This window comes from Cnephaeus nilssonii, assembly GCF_951640355.1.
Source record: "Cnephaeus nilssonii genome assembly, chromosome: 24".
NCBI lineage: Eukaryota > Metazoa > Chordata > Mammalia > Chiroptera > Vespertilionidae > Cnephaeus > Cnephaeus nilssonii.
Window position 1 is genome coordinate 11,512,292 of NC_137095.1, and position 23,034 is coordinate 11,535,325.

A 23,034-nucleotide genomic window follows, 5' to 3' on the forward strand; every position below is an offset into this window, starting at 1 on the left:
GTCTGCCCGAGACAGAGAAAACATGAAAGGGCCCGAACCAGTGTGGCTCAGTGGACAGAGCGTCGGCCTGTGGACTGAAAGGTACCAGGTTCGATTCCGGTCAAGGGCATATACCTTGGTTGCAGGCACATCCCTAGTAGGGGGAGTGCAGGAGGCAGCTGATGGATGTTTCTCTCTCATCGATGTTTCTAACTCGCTATCCCTCTCCCTTCCTCTCTGTAAAAAAATCAATAAAATATATATTTTTTAAAATAAATTAACTAAATTAAAAAAAAAAAAACAACACATGCAAGGTTGTGACTGGGGAGGTGCCGCTCGGGTTTTGGCTTAATAGAGGCCTGGTTTGCTGTTCAATAGCCTACACCTCACAGGACAGCCCCGCAAGACAACACAATTATCAAAATGTCGGTCCATGGTGCCCCCGCACCCCCCACAACCGCATCCACAGTTTCACTTACCCGCTGACAGCCGCGGTCTGAAAATACTAAAGGAAAAATTCCACAAAGAAGCAAGGCCTAAGTTTTCAACCGCGCCATTTTGAGAAGAAGCGTGGCGAAGTCTCGCGTGACGTGACCTGCTCCGTCCCGCGCGATCTGCTTCCTCCCGCGTGATGTGTCCAGTCCGCGGGGACTCGACGCTCCCTTCACGCAGCTGCGCGTGGCTGACGTTTCCCACGTTCATCGCGCCGTGAGCGGCTGGCTGGTCACGTGACGGTGGCGGGATCTCGGTGCTCTTGTTCACGTGATCCCTATTTTACTTCCTAATGGCCTCGGAGTGCCGAAGGGGTGCCGCTGGCCGTTCGGAAAAGCCCAAGAGAAGCCGCACGTGCTTCCTTTAGTGAAAAGGTAAGGATAGAAAAAGCACGGGGTATAATTGGGGTTCATTACTATCTGGGGTGTCAGGCATCCTCTGGGGGTCTTGGAACGGATCCCCCAGAATAAGGGACCACTGTGGTGCCCAAGTGAAAAACCCTCCATTAAACCATGTAAAATAGTCCAGATTCTACCTTTTCTTTTTTTTTTTCTTTTTTTGACCTACAAGTAAAGTCATTTTGTAGGGTGCAGCGTAGTGCAACCAGGTTTTTCCATGCGTGTAAGACATACAAATATTTACGAAGCAGGAACGTGTCCTCTATCAATAATCGATGCATTTCCGATTTCTTTTCGTCCACCACAAATTACACCTCTTGAAAGCTGCCCCCACTTGCCCAGCCTGTGTGGGTCAGTGGCTGAGCGTCCACCTACGAACCAGGAGGTCACAGTTCGATTCCCAATTCCAGGGCACAGGCCGGGGTTGCGGGCTCGATCCCCAGCGTGGGGCGTGCAGGAGGCAGCCGATCCATGATTCTCATCATGGATGTTTCCATCTCTCTCTGTCTCCCTTCCTTTCTGAAATCAATTTTTTAAAAAAAGAAAAACTTTTTAAAATCATTCCCCACTTTGTGTACCCATGTATGTATCTGTTTACCTTTTTTTTCTGAAAAAGCAAAACGTGCAAATGGCAGACATTTTTAAGATTCTGAAACATACTCAGAAAAAATGAATCTCCCACCTAACCTGGCCTCCATCCCTGTTCCTCTCCTCGGGGTAATCCCATTGATCATTTTCCCTCCTCGCACATTCTGCAAAAGGGGCATCCTATGCACGCAGTTAGCCCTGGCCGGTTTGGCTCAGTGGTTAAAGCATTAGCTCTCAGACGGAAGGGTCACCTCCAGGTTAAGGGCATGTACCTCAGTTGCAGACTCAATCTCCGGCCCCCTGTGGGAGAGGCAACCAGTGGTTGTGTCTCACATCGATGTTTCTCTCTCCCCTCCCATCCACTCTCTAAAAAAATATCCTCAGGTGAGGATTAATAGTAACACATGTATACTCTATGTATGTCCTATTTTCTTTAGAATGCCTTTTATCTGCCCTCCTCAAACATTCACCTATGATCCTCCCTTCCCCCTTTTCCAGGGTCAGCTACTTTTCTAAGAAGGACTCCAAATGTTCCAGAGCTTTCTCTTCCACATCAGCTCCCACTCCTGTTTTCCCGTCTTTTTGAAGTCACGGCAGAATAAAAGTCGCATTCCATTTTCCATTCCCTACTTTCTCTGCCCTCATTGCTCTTTGTCACAGAATGTATTCTTGCTCTATTTAAAATCTGCTGGGACCCAGCGCCTGTCAGAGTTGTTGAACGGAATAAAAAGCTCTTGAGCTTCATTCGGGCCAAACCTCTATACATAGATTTGGCCCTCATTTCTGTTCCTAAAGGAGCAGGAAAGAGACAGGCTGATGTTGGAACCTTTAACTTGCCTGGTATTGATTTTGACTTGAAGGGTGAAGGGCGGGGAGTGAGGGTGGGGGGGGGCCTACCTCTCCCTAGGCAAGTGATCACGGGTATATGTGATTGCGTAGGTGCTCATAAATTTTTAATACTGCTTTTGAATTAAAAAGAGAGAAAGACAAGCAAAAGCAACCAGAAAAGCATAAGCAGGCAGAGGGGCAGCAATTTAAAGAAATGATGAATTATTTAGAAGTATTTAACCACTGTCTCAATTCAAGGGTGACATTTCTAATCGGGAGAAGGGAGAAATGTGGGGGAAATGTGGCTCTGACCCCAGGCAACAGCAGATGGCTGTGCAAGAGCACCGGGTCCTTGGGAATCTGTCCTCCTTTCCGTCTTGACCTTTGAACTCCCCCATCACTATACTTTGCCCCCCCAGGAGGAAGGAAGGCTGCAGGTCCCAGTTTCCCCTCATGCTCCAAGGTGGTGAGACTTGAGATGCCCAGGAGGCTGTCCGGGCAGCTTAATGTCAGAGGTGGCAGCTCTGAGATGGAGAGAAGGCTGGGCCACATCACTACTAACGGGGTCATTAGTAGTGACCGGAATCAAACCTGGGACCTTTCAGTCCGAAGGCCGACATTCTATCCACTGAGCCAAACCCGTTAGGGCGGGAACTTGTACTTTTAACAAGAGCCCCAGCCAGCTCCTTCTAAAGCCGGACCAAGTTTGAGAAGCAAGAAACAAGATGCCTGAACAAACTGTGCTAATCCCAGGGAGTCCTCTTGTTGGTTCCTTTGTAATCAGATGAGTTCCTTTGTAATCCCTAGCGATGGCAGGAGAAACAGCTTTCACTTTGTAAATGTCAGCTCCGGCAGCCTGAACACCGCCTGACTTTCCTGTTTACAGCAGGGCAGCTGAGACCGAGACACCCCGCGAGCACCAGGACTCAAGCTCATTCCTGACGCCAAAGACCTGGCTACCTGGCTGGTGGGCTGTACTGGGCTGACTCCCCCAAGCCTGTGGCGGCTCTCCGGGGTGACACGGGGTGACATCAATGCTAAGAAGCTCTGCAGCTCACAGGGGCTGCCGCAGGAGTGTGATGCGGCGTCCATTGGTGGTACCTGTTTCTTCGTTTCTGGAGAGATGTCACCCACAGCTTGGAAACGGTGAGTACGGCTTGTGTTTGGCTTTAAGACAGTAGGTCAGCTTCTTGCCGTCTTTTTTTTCTTTTTCTTTTTAATATATTTTATTGATTTTTTACAGAGAGGAAGAGAAAGGGATAGAGAGTTAGAAACATCGATGAGAGAGAAACATCGATCAGCTGCCTCTTGCACACCCCCCACTGGGGATGTGCCCGCAACCAAGGTACATGCCCTTGACCGGAATCGAACCCGGGACCCTTGAGTCCGCAGGCCGACACTCTATCCACTGAGCCAAACCGGTTTCGGCAGCTTCTTGCCGTCTTGAACGCGAAGAAGATGAACGGAGACCTGGAAATGCTGGCTGCCTTTGGCCGCATTCCCACTGCCCAATTCAAGATCCCGTTCTTGGTATTTTATATGATTTAGCTTTTTGAGTCCCCACCAGCCCTCCAATGAAAGGTCTTTCCACTTTATAAACATGAAAATGACAGTTAACGATGTTGTGTGATTGGCCCCCTGGCCACTCAGCTAATGCCAGAACCAGGGTTTAAAACCCGATCCTTCTGACCTGGCAGTGTGTGTGTCCTCTGCTCCTCGCTCTTCGCTTTCTCCCTCCTCCTTCCCCACCTTCCATCTCCAGAGCAACCCAAGGTCATTTTGCCCCCATTAAAACATTTCACGGATTAAAAAGATTTAAAATCACAGCACTTGTAGATCGGTGCCCCCGAGAAAAAGTAGCCAGGAGAAAAAGGTTCTCATTGTTAGGGCACACTCTGCTAAACTTCTCATCTCCTAGGCCCGTGGTCGGCAAACCGCGGCTCGCGAGCCACATGCGGCTCTTTGGCCCCTTGAGTGTGGCTCTTCCACAAAATACCACGGCCTGGGCGAGTCTGTTTTGAAGAAGTGGCGTTAGAAGAAGTTTAAGTTGAAAAAATGTGGCTCTCAAAAGAAATCTCAATCGTTGTACTGTTGATATTTGGCTCTGTGGACTAATGAGTTTGCCGACCACTGAACTAGATAAAGGAGTGAGTGAACGAATGCATACTTTTCATACAGCTTGAGTGGACCTGTCTGAATGGTGTATTACGTGCCCTTGACTGGGAATCAAACCCAAGACCCTTCAGAGGGAGGGCCTACACCAGTGATGGGCAACCTTTTGAGCTTGGTGTGTCAAACTTCGCCAAAAAACTGAGCATAACTCGGGTAGTGTGTCACTTTGAGGAAAAAACTAACTCCAAGACTCTAGTCGCAAATGTTTCATCCTCAGGAGCAGCAAATGTTTCATCCTCGGCATGCGGCCGCGTGTCATCAGAAATGGCTACGCGTGTCAGTGCTGACACGCGTGTCATAGGTTCGGCATCTCTGGCCTACACACTCTAACCATTGAGCCAGGTTTTAACCTCTCCCTTAGCAAACCAGGGCAATATGAGGCCAGGTTTTAACCCCTCCCTTAGCAACAATACTCATTGGACAAGAGAAAAACGAATAGAGACATTGATCTTGACCTGAGTTCATCCACTCGTGTCTTGGTGACCTTACTGTTTTAACCCTTCATCCCAGGTTAGCCTATTTCCGGTCCACATTTCTAAGGAATTCTGCCCCTTTGCAGTAAAGAAGGCATGCATTCCCCGGCACTCTCTATTAGGGTTGTTTCTAGATTGTCAGTTGAAAGCCCATACATTGGTTAATTTGCACCCTAAACACACCCCACGGCCTCATTCAACTCTGAGTGCTCATCTGTGTATTGCAACGGAGGATGCCTGGTTCCAACTTAATCAAGGACTTAATGAGCAGCATTAATATTCATTGTCTTCTCCACAGGAGCGCACGCTCATCAAGGTAAATAGCTGCTGGCCTGCTGCCTGTGCAGCCGTGGCTGAGCTGAGAAGTGCCTGTTCTCATCTAGACAGTGGGCTATTTGTCCCCCACCATGGGGAAACCCTCCCGAGCACTTCCCAAAGGCTTCGTTTTAAAATGAGATGTTTCCACTTACAGATCTTCCAGAAAATGCCCAGCGGCATTGGAAGAACACTAGGAAATCTATTATCTGGGTGCTAGGCATCCCAGAATCTTGTAGCGTGCCTATTATGTGCCAGCAGGCACTGTACTAAGTGCCGGGGATACACGGAGGACCCCAGGCGGTCCTGGTCCTGCCCTCCTACCTGGGAGGGGTCACCCTCATGAGTGGATAACTGCAAAGTGAGATCAGTGTTAGGAAGCAAAGCATGAGGTGTTGGGAGAGCCATTTCCAAAGGAGATAATAAAGCTTAGTTGAGCCCTGGCTGGTGTGGCTCAGTGGATAGGGCGTCGGCCCCGGGGACTGAAGAGTCCCAGGTTCGATTCCAGTCAAAGGCACGTACCTCAGTTGCAGGCTCGATCCCCGGCTCTGGTCAGGGAGTGTACAGGAGGCAACCAGTTGAGGTGTCTCTCTCACATTGATGTTTCTCTCTGTGTGTCTCTCCCCCTCCTTTCTACTCTCTCTAAAAATCGATGGAAAAATCCTTGGGTGAGGATTTAACAAAAAAAGAAAGGCACTGACAATAAAGCTTAGCTGAAAGGTGAAAAATCAGCTATTCACCGGATATTAGGGCTGGAGCGCGCGCACACACACACACACACACACACACACACACGCTCACCCAACATCTAGTACAACTCCTCTAGTGTCCCAGTTCGCCCAATACCTTGCCCAAGGTCAGAACTAATTATAGAAACCAGCCATCCCAATACCCGGCCCCTTCCTGCTAAATCCAGGATTTTATTTATATCCCAGCTATAGATTCTCTCAGTACACTTGGCCCATAAGATGCAGGCCGTTGTGTTCAAACCACATCCCTCAAGACCACAAGCATCAATAACGATCGTGCTTTAAAGCGGATGCTGTCTTTTCATTTTGCAAATCCAAAGATTCCCCCAGCCTATCAAAATCCAAGGCAGTTCGCTTTCTGTAAGAACGGAAGGTCACAATCCTGTCTGAAATGCACTAGCAAATCTCTCTACCCCTGCGATGCGATGATCATTTGGGCGTGAGCTGCGTGTTCAGGCTGACTTCACGCCCCAGCGGGGTTTCTTCCCATTTGCACATGGCGTTGGGGTGGTTTTTCGCTGTTTCCCCCCCACCCAGGGTCTTTCCTCGGACTCTGGAGGTGTCTGGGGACTTAGCACTGCTGAAGTCACGAGGCTGTGTTCTCGCGGGTGGGTGTGTGCATGCGCTGCATGCTAAAACATCCTTTGGAAAAGCCCGTGCGAATCCCGTTGCATTCGGTACGTGTGCGTGCAAAAGTGCAGAACAAGGGCTGGGAGGACCCGCAACGGGGCACACCCTGACCCAGGGTTACCTCTAGGGCGCGGCTGCAATGAGGGGAGACGTGGTGTGGTCTCCTTTTTACTCTAGATAAGACCGAGTTGTGTAGTTATGTGAAACCTTAAGAAAGAACGCATCGTGTGTTACCCATTTCACACATATTCTATACATTTTTAAAAATCAGAATCTTAAAAAAAAAAAATCTCAATAGAACAAAGGTGCGTCTCCGCAGAGCAGCAGCACTTCTTAGGGCTGAGACCTCACAGTAAACCCACCACCACCACTACCACCATCATGGGATTGCGGGGGCAAAACGTGCTGTCCACGGCACCCCAGCGGGAGATTTGGAAAGTTGGGGGTGTCTCGGGGATCACTGCACTGGCCCACGCACCCCCAACCCGTGCGCGCCACCCAACCCCTGCTGATGCGGGAGGGTGCGGCTGCGGCGGGGCGGGGCAATCGGAACCCGCACCCCACCTCCTCCTCCTCCGCTGGCGCTCGCCCCCCGCCCGCGCCCGGGGCGCTGGCCCGCCCCCTCCCCTCTGCGCGCAAAGGAACCTCGCGGCACCGCACTGGAGGCGGCAGGCGGGGGCCGGGCGAGGGAGGGGGTGGCCCGAGCCATCCGACTCTGCAGTTGTCTCCCGAGCGCGGGCTGCGCCGCCCGAGCCGCTGGGCTGAGGACGCACTAGCCGTTCGCTCCCGGGCCGGCTCTTCCAGGCGCTCGGCAGCATGCAGCCCGGGAGCAGGCGGCGCACCCCGGTCCGCTGCTGAGCCGGCCGGGGCGGCGGGGACCTGCGCCTGCCGAGCCCCTCCCTCCTCGCCCCGGGGCGGACGAGCGGCGCCCCGGCACCCACTCTTCGCCCATGCAGCCGCCAAGGTAAGCGCGGGCCGGGAGCGCAGGGGACCCGGCTGGCCGCGGCTCCCCCAGGCGCCTCGGACACTTGCAGGGGCCCCCGCACTGGTTGGGTCCTTTCCAACCCCACATCTCCTCTTGCCCAGATTTGGAGCTTCGCTGCGCCTCAATGGCTTTCGCTCTTGGCAGCAAAGTTTTTGTGGTTTGGTGTTCGCTCTTTTTTTCCTAAAAGGCTCTCCCCAGGCAGCCGGCAGCGCGCGTGGTTGGACGGCCCCGCGAACGGCTCCACTGCGTGCGGGCTGGGAGCCCCCTCTCTCCTGCGGCACCGTCTCCTCCCGGGAGCCCAGGACGAAGCTGGCCACCGGGCTGTCCCAGCTGGCCGGGCTCCCGCCTCCTGCCCTGCGCAGACTTCCTAAGCCGGCTGCAGAGCGGGAGGGGAGCGCCTGTGCCCGGGGCATTGGGGCAGGTCTCGGTCTGGGCTCGGTCCCCGCTGCCCTTTGCTGGGAGCGCAGGTGCGCCGGGAAATGCGGGACTCGGCTTGAGCGCTAAGGGATAGGATTCCCAAGCGGCCCTCCGGTTCGGGCCATGCAGGGCGGTGACTCCGCGCCTAGCTCCTGCCACGGCAGACAGGGGGGCAGGTGTATTTAGGGGGAGGGCCCAAGAGGGGACGCATCCTGTTAATGTATTTACATTGCATTTGCTCGGAGGTAGAATCAGTTCCCCCAAATGGTGATTGTTAATGGGGCCTTGGAGCTGCTATTATGCCGTGTGGTGTCCGAAGGCGTTAGGTTGTATGTATTTTATAAATAGGGTGTCTTGCGGACGAATTAGGGGAAATCGCGCCATCTAGAGGAAATGGGGAGCTCCCAGCTCCTGAGGCTGCAAAGTTGCGTGTTGTCTACCAAAGGTATCTTCTGGGGCAGGCAGGCGGGGAGGCCGGACCCGCCTCCAAGGGAGAGTAATGCCCGGTGTGTCTGCAGTCCCCCGCCTCCGAGTTCAAGGGACAGAATTGCAGGTCGTGCTGAGTGGCAGGAGATCCATCCCCTGTCCATCTGGCTTTAGGGTCCTCCAGCAGAAACAAAATGGTACCTGCTGGTAAGAGGGTGCCCGTTCTGCAGGCACCTCTGGCAGAAAGCTGGAAAATCCAGGCGCGGACCTTGCTCTTCTCCCGAGTGGTTTTCCGGGGAATCCTGAGCCACGATCCCTGGAAAGGAGGTTGGCTGTCGGGAGGGCAGCTGGAGGGGAACTTGGAGAGGTCTCTTGCCAATCTGTGCGGGAACTGTGCGGTGTCACAAAAAAGCCGTCTGTCCATCTACAAGGAAGAGGTTTCCTGCCGTTCCTCCGCCACAGCAGGCGACAGGCAAGCCCCCTTTATAAGGGACTTGGTCTCCAGTAACAACGGGGCAGACTTCGCTGGGTATGGGGGTATGGAGCAGAGCGGAGGAACGGCCGGGGCGGGGCACCCCACATCAGGGAGCTCCGCATTCTCCGGGGCTGCGTGTTGCTGGTCTTAGCAATGAGCTGGGTGCCCCCTGCTCTGACAGGGACATTGGTTCCTTGTAGGTCAGTGTCCTGCGCCGCGGGGGGTGAGACCCTCTGCGCAGGGATGCTGGTAAGGGAGGCCCCGTCTCCTTCTCTCACCAGTCCTGCTGCCATCCTTCCTTCCCAGATGGCGGCCAGGTGCCTCCTCTCTGCGTGGACATGTAGAAAGCTGGATGGCTTGCCTCCCCCCCCCCCCCCCAGGCTGCGTCAAACTGTCTCTCCATTTGCAGGTATTTATTCAATAACCAGATTTGTGACCCCAAAAAAGGGTCTTGCAGTCACGTGGCACTTCTTCAAGGAGGGCTTCCTGGCCTTCGCTGAGAAACCTCCGTCTGCTTTCTCTCCTCCCAAGCCTCCCTAGGCACAACTCGCTGCCTCCCCGGTGTGCGTAGTAATACCGAATGGAGGCGTGAGTAGCTCCTGTTAGTACGACCCTTTCCTGTGGCTCTCCAGCCACCCAGCGTGGGAGCCAACGCAGGCATTCTTAGATGAGGAGCTGCAAAATGAAATGAAGACGTCCTGAGCATTCCCAGCAGTGGGGCAGGGAGTTTTTTGAGCCGCACTCCCAGTGTCCCCATTTCTCAGAAGAAAAAACTGAGGCCCAGAGAGGTGTAGGGGTACAGCCCGCGGTCTGCAGATCTAAAGTGCTTTTCCCCCTACAGCCTCGCTACCCAATGCATTCAACTCAAGCGCGTGCTTTTACCGTGCGTGGCCCCCAAATTTATTTGGCCACGCCTTCGGAGGTGTGATCACCCATCTCCCCAGCAGTCTGCCTCCAGGGAAAGGGAAGGGGTATTCCCACGCGAAACTGAGCGTCAACAAACGTCTCATCGGTAACCAGCGCAGGCTCATTGGCATCTGCTATGTCTGTGCGCTGAAAAGGCAATCCCCCTTAAAGAGCATTGTCCGAGCCCTAGCCAGTTTGGCTCGGTGGATAGAGCGTGAGCCTGCAGACTGGAGGGTCCCGGGTTCGATTCCGGTCAAGGGCATGTACCTTGGTTGGGGGCACATCCCCAGTGGGGGGTGTGCAGGAGGCAGCAGATCAATGTTTCTCTCTCATTGATGTTTCTAACTCTCTATCCCTCTCCCTTTCTCTCTGTAAAAAAATCAATAAAATATATTTAAAATAGCATTCCCTAAGTTTGAAAAATCTAAGTTTTTGAGGCCAGTGACACTTGCTTCCTTTGTAAGAGTCCATAGTCACCTTCCATTTAAAAAAAAAAAAAAGAGCATCGTCTGAGAACTTGACTTATAATCCCACAGGGAAGGTCAGATGGCATACGTGTCTGCCGTGTTCCTGAGGCTCCGTAGGCGAAGGCCTTGTTTTCCAAACAACATCATTGTTTATTCACTCAACAAACTGAACAGAACTTCAACCTGAGGAAGGGAGGTCCACGTTTCCCCATCTGTCTGCTCTCCAGCCCCATTCAAATGACAGACATTTATTTGTTTTTTTTATGTATTTGGCCCTCCCTTCCCTTAGCTGTAATGCTACGAAGGAGCAGCGTGAACAGGGCGGTGGAAAAAAGCAAGAAATGCCTCACCCAGGGGTGCATACGAGGTCAGACTCACCTATAGACATGATGAGGCTCCTCGGGGCACCCCCTCACAGGTCCGGACCCGCTCCTCATCCCCTCATTGCTGAGTCTGGCGGGTCATTTTGCCCTGAAATGGGACACATGGGAGTTCATGTTGTTTTTACATCAGCCAGTGCAGCTCACATCGTCTGATACTTAGTTCTCAACATACTGGTTTCCAGATGCTTCCCTTATTATCCTGAAGCGCACCTGGCTTTGCATCTTGGCCATCTCAAGATCATACGGTCAGAGAAAGCCAGATGCCAGTCTTTTCCGTGCTGCAGGGTTTTTACGTTGCTTTTATGTTTCCCTGTTGAGAGCATTTTGAGAAAGGAGATCCCTCAACTCCAAGTGTCTGATTTTTCATGAGTATGTGGATGCTATTGGAATCTACTGACTTCGGACCTGATAGGGAATATATTGCCATTCTGAGCCCGAAGCAAGAGGTAGTGAGGACAAAGCAAACCCAAGCCAAGGTGATGCGCAGGCCCTTCCTTTCAGGGTCAAGGGCCCATCTCTAGGGGCAGAAGCCCACCTAGCTTTGAACTTGAGACGTGCTCTGAATGGCCTGTGGTCTGAAGGGACTGCCATGAATTGATATTTTGGACAGATTTACCTAAACATCTTGGTGTCTAGTACTCACCTGTGGCTCAGTGGTTGAGCGTCGACCTATGAACCAGGAGGTCACAGTTCAATTCCCGGTCAGGGCACATGCCCAGGTTGCAGGCTCAATCCCCAGTAGGGGGTGTGCAGGAGGCAACCAATCCGTGATTCTCTCTCATCATGGATATTTCTCTCTCTCTCCCTCTCCCTTCCTCTCTGAAATCAATAAAAATATATTTTTTAAAAATAAAATAAAATAAAACTTGGCCTAAAAATACCATTTAGCATCCAAAAGAAAGAAAAAGAATTCTATAATTATTTCCATTTACTAAGTAAAGTTTTAGGGGGATGAGGGAGATGGTTTAGGGAAACTTTTCTTAAAATGTTAGTAGGTTTTTATTTGTTTCTGGAAACAGTATATCCCTAAACATACTCCCATTTCTAATTCATGATCCATCATAATACGTACAAGGCGTATTATTTGACTAGCAACAACAATAAAAAGCCCCGGGCGACGATGAGAAGCAGCTGTGGTTTGGTGGGAAAACCACTGGACTTGGCATCACCAGGCCTAGGTTTGAGCCTCTCTCTGCCATTTCTATTCTTGGCGACTTCGGGGTTCCAACCGATTTTAAAAAGAAAGCCATGGAGGTGGAGGGGACAGTCACATACATTTGACACGTGTGTTCTTTCCGGATTGGCGCCCTTCCCCACCTCCCATCAGCTGGGATCTTCTTTCCTTCAGCTTGGCATAAGCCACTCTAAACAACTTTGAACTTGATGAATACCTTGGTTATCTGTTCCCCATTGCTAAGTGTCTGTGCTATTTGTGCTTGGCACCAAACGGTTCATTAATCCAAATCCTCCAGCCTTCTGCTGGTTGAGAGAGAGACACACAGGCTCACTGTCCGTTCAGGCGCTCGCCTTTTGGTGCGTAAATGGTTCCAAGCTGGTTCTTCTCCCAAGAACATACTGGAACGGGGAGAGGTAAACACTGGACTGTTTGTTCTCCGTGACGGGAACCTGGTGCGTCTTGACACCGGGACCCAAACACTGCTTTAGAACAAGAGGCGACTAAGTGTTTTCTCAAGGTGTGGCTTCAGGTATGTAGAGGATTGCTGGGGCTTATTACTAAAGAATTTCAGGCTGACACGAAAGCACAAAATGTCACTCTTCAAGTGACGTTTCCCACTTGTTCAGCAACACGTTCACGTGGTCAGGGGTGGGCAAGGCCAGTTAGGTACACAGCCAACACCAGTTCACTGGCTCCCTAGAGATACGGAGTCCCTGGAGCCAGAAGATCACCCCGAGGCAGCCAGGCCATGATTCCGCAGGTTGAGAAGCTGAGGGTATAGCCCAGCCGGTGTGGCTCAGTGGTTGAGCGTCAACCTAGGCACCAGGAGGTCACGGTTCGATCCCTGGTCAGGGCACATGCCCGGGTTGCTGGCTCCATCCCAAGTAGGAGGCGTGCAGGAGGCAGCCGATCGATGATTCTCTCTCATCATGGATGCTTCTATCTCTCTCTCCCTCTCCATGCTTCTCTGAAATCAATAAAATAATGGTTTGTTTTTTTCATTTTTTAAATAGAGAAGCTGAGGGTGTCGCAATTGGACAGGGCACCCAGGGGCTACTGAGCCAGGGGTGGCGTCACTCCATATCCCATGTCTCTTTCTCCATACCCACTGCAATGTCTAGAAGTCTCCATCTCAGCGCTGACGACCAGATAGTAGGCATGCTCTGGAGTCTCAGGCAAGAGGCTCCAGAGGAAAGTAAGAAGGGGAGACTTTTATTTAAATATGAAACTCCAGTTAAACAGGAGTTTATAACCCCGGTAGGGAGAAATGGGGAAGGATCAAAAGAGAAAATCTGTCCTGTTGGCGTGGCTCAGCGGTTGAGCGTTGACCTATGCACCAGGAGGTCACGGTTCAATTCCCCATCATGGCACAGGCCCGGGTTGTGGGCTCCATCCCCAGTGTGGGACGTGGAGGAGGCAGCCCATCAGTGATTCTCTCTCATCATTGATGTCTCTGTCTCTCTCTCTCCCTCTCCCTTCCTCTCTAAAATCAGTAAAAATAGATTTTTTTAAAAGAGAGAGAAAATGTGGCTGCCCCAGGATCTTACTGAGAAACTCCCAGGTCAAGAAGGAAAGGTGTGAAAAGGCGGAGGGGGGAGGCTTAAACCCAAATATCAGGGAAATGCAACCCTAGAAACTGTCACAGGCCACCAGCGGGCTCCCCCAAGCTGGGCTGAGGCTGGGGGGTCCTTCTGTTCAGAGCAAAAGAATAAGCACATGGATGGAGTAGGGTTACTAGAGGAGGGGAATTTTACCCCAGATACTCCGGTGCCTGGGGAGGAGGTGGTGAGCTCATTGGAGGTGGCGTGACAGCCAAGTCACCCGGAAGTCAGCACGTGCCTTCTGCTGTGGGATTCGAGACCAGTGCGCCTTATGTGACTTACAAGTGAGAAGGGACATTAGCGTCTTCCCAAGGGAACTGAAGTCCCAGAGAGGACGTAGCTGGTAGACACGTGGCATTCCTCGTGTGGACTGTTTTATATGTCACCTTGTCTGTACTCACATCTGTGCGTCCCCTTTGGCTGGTGAACTCGGTTCTTCTCTGACTGCTTAGCTCCTGCCATGATGGAAGGGGGCATCGGACCGTCCAGCTGAGAGAGAAAACAAAGCAGGAAGTGCTCACTGGGGAGGGAGCAGGCAGCAGGTTGCTAACAGTTTTGGGTAAAATGGTAGGTAGCTAGATAGCTTGATTGGTTGACTGGTTTTATATGTGCTTTTATCGGCCCTGGGACTACCTGGAGGGAAGGGGCCAGTGGTCATTAAAGATGGCGGTGGTGCCTAGTGGCCAAAATGAGCAACCGTCCTTCCATACCGGGCCTGCGCCCAAGGACGGACACACTGGGCCCCCTGCCCACAATGGGCGCCCGGCCATCTAGGAAGAGCCATTTTTAATAGTCACTTTGGTGGAATATACACTGAGTGGCCAGATTATGGTGATCTCTGAATGCATAATAATCTGGCCACTCAGTGTATATCCTATATAATAAAAGGCTAATATGCAAATTGTCCCCTCGACCAGGAGTTCGACCAGCAGGCAGGCCGGCCAACCGCCCATGTCCCCTCCCCCTGGCCAGGCTGGGACCCCACCCATGCACGAATTCATGCACCGGGCCTCTAATATATATACACACACACACACACACACACACACACACACACACACACACATACTGAGTGGCCAGATTATTATGCGTTCAGAGATCATTATAATCTGGCCACTCAATGTATACTAAAAAGTAAAGTCCCCATTAACTGGACAAAGCCAAGTGCACTTTGTGAGAAGAGACCGTGAAACCAGACCCATCTTCTCTGAGGAGGTAGAGACAGGCCCGGAGACGAGGGAGAAACCCACGGATGAATTCTGTTTAGACTTCCAAAATTCCTCCTGACAGAGTCCCACCCCCGGGGTCACTTATGACAGCAAGTCGCTCCAGAGCGCGGGGGAAATCGCCACGGATCGGAATTGTCCTTAGAGACAGGAAAGAAAAAGAAAATAGGATAAACAGGTACTTCTCTGGATGAGGAATTATAAACAGCGGGGATCCCCAGGGGCCACTGGTGCTCCCAGGCTTGGTTTAAATGTTCATATTTCATCTGAAGCAGAGAATGCTCGGCTGGCTCCAGACCTGCAGATGGAACGGATGGCAAACAAATGGTGATTCACCGCAGGACGGGCCGAGGCGGTAGCGAGCAAATGCATACTGAGCTTGTGCAGGGGCCAGCCTCGGTTAGTGCATTTAGGAGAACATAACCCAGATTACAAGAAAAGTGGATCCTGGAGGGGATCTTTGCAAAATGTTTGTTTGCTAAAGGCCATGCGGGACCAAGTGTTCAGAAGGTGCCTCCCAGGAGGCCCGGGCTACAGCCTGGGGAGAATGCGTAAGTGGTCAGACGCTTAACAGGAGCCGCTTGTCTGAAGTCAACTACACTTTGAGTTTCTCTGGCAAACGAAGTGCTGAGTTCCAAAACCCAACGTTTCAAGAATTTCTTGCTCTTTTGCAAAGAGTCGGGGAGTTGTCAACAAGCTGGGCCGTTTGGCCAGGAGAGGCAGGTTCCTCTAGGTCAGCACAACCCTGGGCCACTCTGATGGGGCCGGAGTACTCCTGATAGTCTACTCTACACCGTGCAAAGGCCAAATCTCCACTTTCATGATGTCCAGATTCAACCTCACACATTTTTTCTCGTGAGAAGGAAAAAAAAAAGCCCTTGGCATTACCTTTCCCAAATTATTTGCTTCTGCCATAGGAATTGTTTCTGCCATCCAGATCAATCCCCTAGCACCATGGTCAGCAAACTGCGGCTCGCGAGCCACATGCGGCTCTTTGGCCCCTTGAGTGTGGCTCTTCCACAAAATACCACGGCCTGGGCGAGTCTATGTTGAAGAAGTGGCGTTAGAAGAAGTTTAACAAATTTGGCTCTCAAAAGAAATTTCAGTCGTTGTACTGTTGATATTTGGCTCTGTGGACTCATGAGTTTGCCGACCACTGACCTAGCAGGAATGCTGCGGAGTTCCAATGGCCCCGTGGCCCCGTGCCCCTCCCAAATTGTATGATCAGCCAGCCCCTTACAGATGAAGAAACGGGGGTATAGAGACCAGAAGTCTTGTTGTCAAAGGTTCAGTCTTGGGCCAGGGCAAGGCTGGAAAGGGCTGCTTGGAGGGTTTTTTGTTTGTTTGTTTGTTTGTTTGTTTGTTGTTTTCAGAGAGGAAGGGAGAGGGAGTGAGAGAGAAACATCAATGATGAGAGAGAATCATTGATTGGCTGCTCTTGCACACCCCACACTGAGGATCGAGCCTGCAACCCAGGCATGTGTCCTGACCGGGAATCGAACCGTGACCTCCTGGTTCATAGGTCGACGCTCAAACACTGAGCCACACCAGTCCAGTGCTTGCAGGACTCTGCTGTGTTCGGGGCCTGCAGAGGTGGTGGTGGTGGTGGTGGTGGTGGTGCATTTGCTGGTGGGAATACGAATGGGTCCCTTCTCTCTCATGAGCGGGAGGCTCAGGCTGACTTGCGAAAGGCAGAATCCAGATGGTGTGAACGGGTGGCCCTGGAAGATGCCCCTGTGCAGGCTGGCTCTCATTGTGCCAGGGCTGTCCAGGGCTTCTGAAGAATACCTTGGTGGGTTTGGCCCAAGGCTGGGCCAACCTTGAGAGGAATGCCATGTGAGACTTGGATTTCAGTGGGCAAACCTGTAGCGGTCTGCAAACCAGGGCTTCCGGTGAAACTCGGTGTAGAGGGGAGATAATTAGACAGAACCTGCTAGACTGAGACCTGACTATGAAAAGTTAGGAAAAGATGGTGGCACCCAGCTGTAAAGGCAGGCGAGCAGGGGCCCTCGTGGCCTTTAGTCCTAAGGGAACAGCAGCTGGCTGAGGCCTTACCTGTTTTGGAGCCAGATTCGGAAGTGTGCCTGCATCGGGGTGTGCCTGCAGTCTCCCCGGGCTTTCTCCCCTCGCCCAGGCCCAGAGCTCGCTCCTCCCGAGAGCTAGACTCCCCTCCTGGCAGGCAGAGCCCTGCAGCCTGTGTGGCCTCCAGCGAGAGTGAGGACTGTGATAGTGCTTAAGAGCAACGTCGAAATTGGACAAAAACTCGGAATTCCCTTCCAAAGAACCAGATGAGTAGGCTTGGAAGTGAGGTGAGGGGGCCAAGGGAGGAATCGGTTTGACTGAAAACACTTGCTCTGGCGTAGTTGTGCTCCATCCAAAGGATGCTCAGGGGGGGCTGCCAGTCTCTTAAATAGCCCAGGAGCTGGGGCAGGAGCGCTGCGGGGCTGGGGAACCCTGGGGAGGAGGCACTTTTCTCCTAGAAAAACAGGCGACCGCGTGCAGGGAGTCATCGCCCCGATGCCCTCCCGAGAGCCGCCTGGGTGGCTGGGCCCTGAGCAGCGCGGGGACCGCTGTCTCCCCGCCGCCCCTGGGGTGGCAGCCCTCCCGCCGCTGGCAGGCCCGCAGGCCCCCAGCTCCGGAGCGCAGCCAGGGCAAGTGCTAGGGAGGCAGCGCGGGGCTGGAGGGGGTGCTGGAGGCAGCCCAGCCCGGGCGGGGTGGGTGGCCCGGGCCCTGCGGGCGGGCCTCCAGGTGCGCCCCTGGCTGAGGTCCCGAGGGCCACCCGCCTAACCCCGGACAATCTGGGAAGCGGATCTGCAGCCGCTTGCACCGGGAAACCCCTCTGAGTGAGAGGCATGAGCGGCTTCGGGAAGGCAGTCTAGTTGGAAAGGGGACCCGGGGTTTGTCTCCAAACACAGTTTCTGCTTGGGTTGGAGATTGAAGGGGGGACTCTGGGAGCGCGCCGCCGGCCCTAGCACTCTGCGGGGCTAGCCGGCCCGGGGACTGGGCCCTTTCTGCGTGGGGAGCCGCGGCGCGCCCCGTGCCCTGGGGTCCCCAGGTCCCCGCGGCCAGCGCCGCAGCCGGGCGCCTCGGTCCCCGCCCAGCTCCCCCACCCCTCGCGGGCGGCGCTGAAACCCGAGCGCGAGGGGGCGGGAGGCGCGGCGGCGGGGGCGGCGGGGCCGGGCCGACATTGGAGGGGACCCGGTGATGGATGGCGAGGGCGGGGCACGCGGGGAGGGGGCGCGCCGGGCGCCCGCGGCCGAGGGGGACCGAGCCGCCCGGCTCGCTGCTCCCGCCGGCGGAGCGAGGCTGCCTTTTCTGCGCAGCGTGATTGATTTTCTGCTTTTCTTCTAAACTCTTCTTCCAGGGAGAGGCTAGTGGTAACAGGCCGAGCTGGATGGATGGGTATGGGGAGAGGGGCAGGACGATCAGCCCTGGGATTCTGGCCGACCCTCGCCTTCCTTCTCTGCAGCTTCCCCGCAGGTAAGGCACTGACTGCCCGGGGCGCGGGCACCGCCGGCTGCCGGGCCTCCTCGCGGCCCCCGCCACGTCTCGGAGCGGGTCGGTGGCGCCCCCCTGGGGGATCTGGCCTCCCGTTTCCACTGGTCTTTTGTTTCTCCCACTCCCCGCGGAAGGCGCGACGATGCCCTGGGAAATCCAGGGGGGACCCTACTCGGGCTGCATTGAAAAGAAGCCGGACGAAAAGGTCTCTTGGGCCGAAGGTGCCTCCTAACTTCCCAGAAAGGGGGGACCAGGGACGCGCCCCTTGGAGGCCCCGAAGGGAGGGGCGAGGGGAGGCACGGCCTCGGAGCAGGGGGCGCTTTCCCCGGCTCCTCACCCACCACTTTGCAAACCTGCCCGGCGTCCAGGGGTGGCCCCGGGGGGCGCCCCTGAGGTCCTGGCCAGGTCCCCGCCGCCCTCTCCTGCGGGACCCGGCCGGCCCCACGCCGGGAGCCCGAGGACTGGGCTCCGAGCAGCCAGTATCCCTGTTTGATAACATCCCGCGTCGCCCCCTGTTTGTTTTTATTGTGTCAGAAAGGGAGAGAATTTCAGAATTAAAGCTGAAAAAGCCCATCTGTTTCCAATGAATCCCCCATAGTTTTTCACAATGTTTTTGGCAGATCGCTGCTTTCAAATTCCTCCGAGCCCGGACCTCTTGTTTTTGTTGGGGGAAGGGAGACCAACTCCACAGAGAAGCATTTGTTCGTTCCCAAACGCTCCAGTTTCTTGACTTTTTTTTTTTTCTTCTTCCCTCCTTTCGGGGGGGAGGGGAAGGCCCGAAACTTAAATCCCTGCTCTGTTTTCTTTATAATGTTTCATAAAACTTGATTTCATTTTTGCCATATGCTGCTCACAGCTGGGAAACGCCAGTTAAACCCTTTATACCCGTTTTTCTCTTCTTGCTCAAAAAACACACATGAGCCCCAGTGTTAGGGCCGCAGGGTCCCCTGTGGGGAGGCGGAATCTCCCGGCTGGTGCCATTGTGTGGCGAGGCTCCGAGGTGTCTTCTTGCGAAAAGGCGAGTGCGTCTCGCCCCGCAGCCCAACGCGGATGCGCAGCCCCCGCGCACCGCGGCGCTTTGCAAGAAAGGACTTGAGTGAGACCGGGATTGCGTTGTTTTGTTTTGCTCCTCAGCCAACTGGGTTTCGGGAACTGGCAGAACTGGGCCATCCAGGCTGCAAGTTGCCGCTCCGGCGGCGGGGGGACCAGGCAGGCAGGCAGCACAGGCGGCGGAAAGGGCCTGGGATCAGTTTACCTTCCCGCCCCGGCCCTGCTTCGGGTGTCCCCGGCGGCCTCCGGGTGCAGCGCGCTCAGTCCACACTCAGCAGCTGCATCCCCGAGGGTGCCCCGAGAGCCCTAACCTGCTCCCAGCCTGGATTCCACTGGGGAGGCCCAGGCCAAGGACGAGGGGAGGGGGGGCCGTTGTGTCAGTGCCCAAAGAGCTTCGGACCTCCTGCGCCCCGGCCGGCCCTGGGGATACTGAAACCTCCGCAGCCGGTCAAACAGCAGGGAGTCCTATACCCCCCCACCACCACCCCATTTTTTTAAAAGGCAGTTTCTCCATGTACAAAGCGGTCTGGCTGAAAGGCTGATTTGGTTCCTTCCCAAGAACCAAAAAATAAATTAATTAAATTAAAAATGACCCTCTCCTTGAAAACGAAGTTCCCCTTTTGGCGCGGTGGTGGCGTTTGCAGCGTGCGCACCTCAGTTTGGTCGAGATAAAGATCCAGCCCATCGGGCGTTTTATCAGATGGGTTGATAAATGGCTTTTGTCCCTGCCTGCCCCGCCGTGGGGGGATGTGATCTCAGCTCCGAGCTGAAATTGAGAAGGGGGGCTTAGAGGCCCTTAAAACAACACCTTCCTGCTCTTAAAGTGGCAGCGCTTGTTAACTTCTCGGGCCAGAGAGGGAGAGAGGACGGGCTGACAGGGTAACTCCGAGGCAGCAGGGAGCTGCTGGGGCTACTGGGGGTGGTTTTGTTGGGTGTTTTCCTTTGATTTCTCCTTGTTTCAGAGTTTAAAGTGTCCCCGGTAGTCTGGGGAGAGCTGGTGGGTGAGTTATGTAACTCACCGCCCCCGAATTCCATCACTCTGGTTTCCAAGAGGCCCATCTCTTTTTGGCTTCGAGGCCCGTAACCCAAACCTGGCCGATGGAACAGATAGCCGCGGCACTGTCACGCCAACTGGCTAATGTTGCTTCTAATTTGAGGCCTGAACAGCTGCATTTAGGCAGAATTGCCCACCTTACTGAAATCAGAGCTCTCAAGGGCCCCAAACTCAATAGGCCCGGGAGGGGGGCGGGAATCCGAAGAGTTGTGTGCTCCAGAAAGCTGGGTCGAAAGACAAGTTTCTTCAGGAAGAGACGGAATGAGCCCTGTCCCCGGCAGAGATGGGGCCCTCACGGGCTTTGGTGCCTTGGCAGCGGGGCTGCAGGTCTGAGGGAGAGCAGGATGGGGGTCACAGGGGCAGAGAAAGCTCTGGCCAAGGGTGAGGCCCGGGGACACGCGGGGGGACCCGCGGAAAACAGGTGGACTGGACTGAAATGAAAGCCCAGGTTTGTTCGATGCGCGTCGGCTTGAATGGCCGCCAGGAGTGAGCCCCGGGGGGTGCAAATGAAATTGGACGGAGTTACGTGGAGAAAGATGCCTTGACTGCTGCTACACTGAGAGGGCTTGTGTCATTGAAGACTGTTTACATGTACTCGTTCCGCGTTGATGGCACACCCACTGGGCCCCTGGCTTGAGTGACACTGGGGGGGGGGGGGGGGGCGGACTCCTCTGAGCAAGGCTGGCATCTGCCGTCAGGTAAAGGGAAAGGGGCTCTGTTGTGCCCCGTGGGCTGTGAGGGTGTCTGCTTGGCTGACGCTGTGCCTTTAATGGATGGCAGAGGAGCCAGGTCTAGCTGGGGCAGGGGGGACAAGGGCAGAAAAGACTGCTTAGAACCGTCTTCCACCAATAGCATCCTCTTCAAGACACAATTCGTAGATGCGGCTGAAACTCTGAAGCCATTGGGACTTCTTAAACCAGATTCCTAAGAGAAACCCATCCAAGGCACATGTTGTCGATATGTTGGCGCGTTTCCTACGACGACATATGGATGCTGTAGTGCAGCGTGGCGGCCCTCAAAGTGTGGTCCCCAGGCCAGCCCCATCTGTCTCCCCTGGGAACTTCTTAGAAATCCGAGTCCTGGGCCCAGGCCGGAACGCTGCAGCAGGCACTCTGGGCGGGACCCTGTGGTCCCTGCTTGAACGGGCCCTCCAGGCCGTTCGGATTCACCAGGAGATTGCTGCTCTGAGAATTCTCCCCTTTACTCTTAGACTGCAGCTGTTTTTAAAAGGTTAGTCCTCGCCCGGCTGGTGGGGCTCAGTGGTTGAGCATCCACCCATGAACCAGGAGGTCACAGTTCCATTCCCGGTCAGGGCACATGCCCGGGTTACAGGATCCATCCCCATGGGGGGCGCGGGGAGGATGGGCATGAAAGAGGCAGCTGATCGATGATTCTCTCTCGTCATTGATGTTTCTCTCCCTCTCCCTTCCTCTCTGAAATAAATACAAAAATATATTTTTAAAATGTTAGTCCTCGGTGGGGAAACGAAGGCTTGGGAGACCAAGCCCTCTGCAGCGTTCAAGGGTGTCTGTGTGGTCAGAGAGATGAGAATCTCTCTCTCTCAGAGCGCATTTCCCAGGGATCTGGCCATCTTGCCTCCTCCCAGGCTCCTCTCTGCTCCCTCTCCGCCCCTGGCTCAGCAGCGTTCCACAGAAGATGCCACCCAGCCACAGGCCGGGAAAGCCAGTTGACAGGGCTGTCACCGCGCACATTTCCCGAGTCAGATTGTGTCCTCTGGGTCTTGCTTATGTATTCATTTCACGCGCCATTTCGCCTGAGCAGTCAGAACGCCCAGATGCCTGGGAAAGCCACCCATCCCTCTGCGCCCAGGTCCCTGCAGAAAGGAGCCTATTATTGCTCCCCCTGCTACGGAACGTCCCAGGCTCACAGGCTCACACCCGGGTGTGTGTGTGTGTGTGTGTGTGTGTATGTGGGTATGTGGGTATGTGGGTATGGGTGTGGGTGTGGGTGTGCGCGCGCCCTGGGCACGTGCCCAGCTGGCCTGCGTCTGCCCTCCCCCTGCAGGAGGAAGGTGGAGGAGGAAGGCCTGCCCGGGATGGTGGTGAGGGAGAAAAGCCACTTCAAATGAATGTTGACCTGGAGTGGCCAAGCAGATGAGCCCGGCGTTGCTGGAGGCAGAGCCAGGATGGAAAATTAGCATCTCGAGGGCTAGCCCTGCACTCAAGGGGGGAAAGGGTTATGCCTCGCCTCCAAGCAGAAAGACCAAATTGCTCACCTGCAAGCTTCAATTAGGTCTGAGAAGGGATGTCTGTCTTCGCCCATAACCACCCTCCTGCGGAACCCGGGTAGCTGGGCTTAGTTCTCCGCCCTAAGCCAGGATGGCGTGGGATGGAATCCTGTGCCCTGGCCCTGGCCCTGGCCCACCTTGGGTCCCCCCTGCCCGGAGAAGCCCTCAGCTGCCTGGCTGGCAGTCCTGTTAGCCGTGGCTCTGGCTCCGAGGGGCCGCAGTGGGAGCTGGGGGGGGGGGGGGGTGTCCGCTCTGTAAGCGGAGGTGTGCCCTCTTCTTGGCAGGCGGCGTGGTTTCTGGCAACAACTTGGCATGAGTGGAGGCTGGGGCAGAGCAGCCCTGGCTGGGTGCGGCTGGGGGGCAGTGCCTGCTGCCTCAGCTCGCTGTGTGGCATGCAGCCACCCTGCCCACACTTGGCATGTGTGGAGGGAGTTAACCCCCAGCTCCCCAGCCCCCCTCCGCCCCCCTCCTAACTCACCGAGAAAAGTCCTCTGGCC

The 23,034-nt window shown here is 54.5% G+C and overlaps 2 protein-coding genes across 2 annotated transcripts in view; one reads left to right on the plus strand and one right to left on the minus strand.

Annotated features, from left to right (window-relative positions):
* CHD2 (chromodomain helicase DNA binding protein 2) overlaps positions 1-23,034 on the minus strand; it is a 143,566-nt gene that overhangs the window by 14,903 nt on the left and 105,629 nt on the right. The gene's annotated exons all lie outside the window — the stretch shown is intronic.
* Positions 7,266-23,034, plus strand: part of RGMA (repulsive guidance molecule BMP co-receptor a) — a 28,831-nt gene continuing 13,062 nt past the window's right edge. Inside the window, exons 1-2 of the mRNA XM_079763986.1 lie at positions 7,266-7,588; positions 18,052-18,167. Of these exons, the coding sequence (XP_079620112.1) occupies positions 7,575-7,588; positions 18,052-18,167 (130 nt within the window). The 5' untranslated portion in view covers positions 7,266-7,574. The remainder of the gene's footprint in view (positions 7,589-18,051; positions 18,168-23,034) is intronic.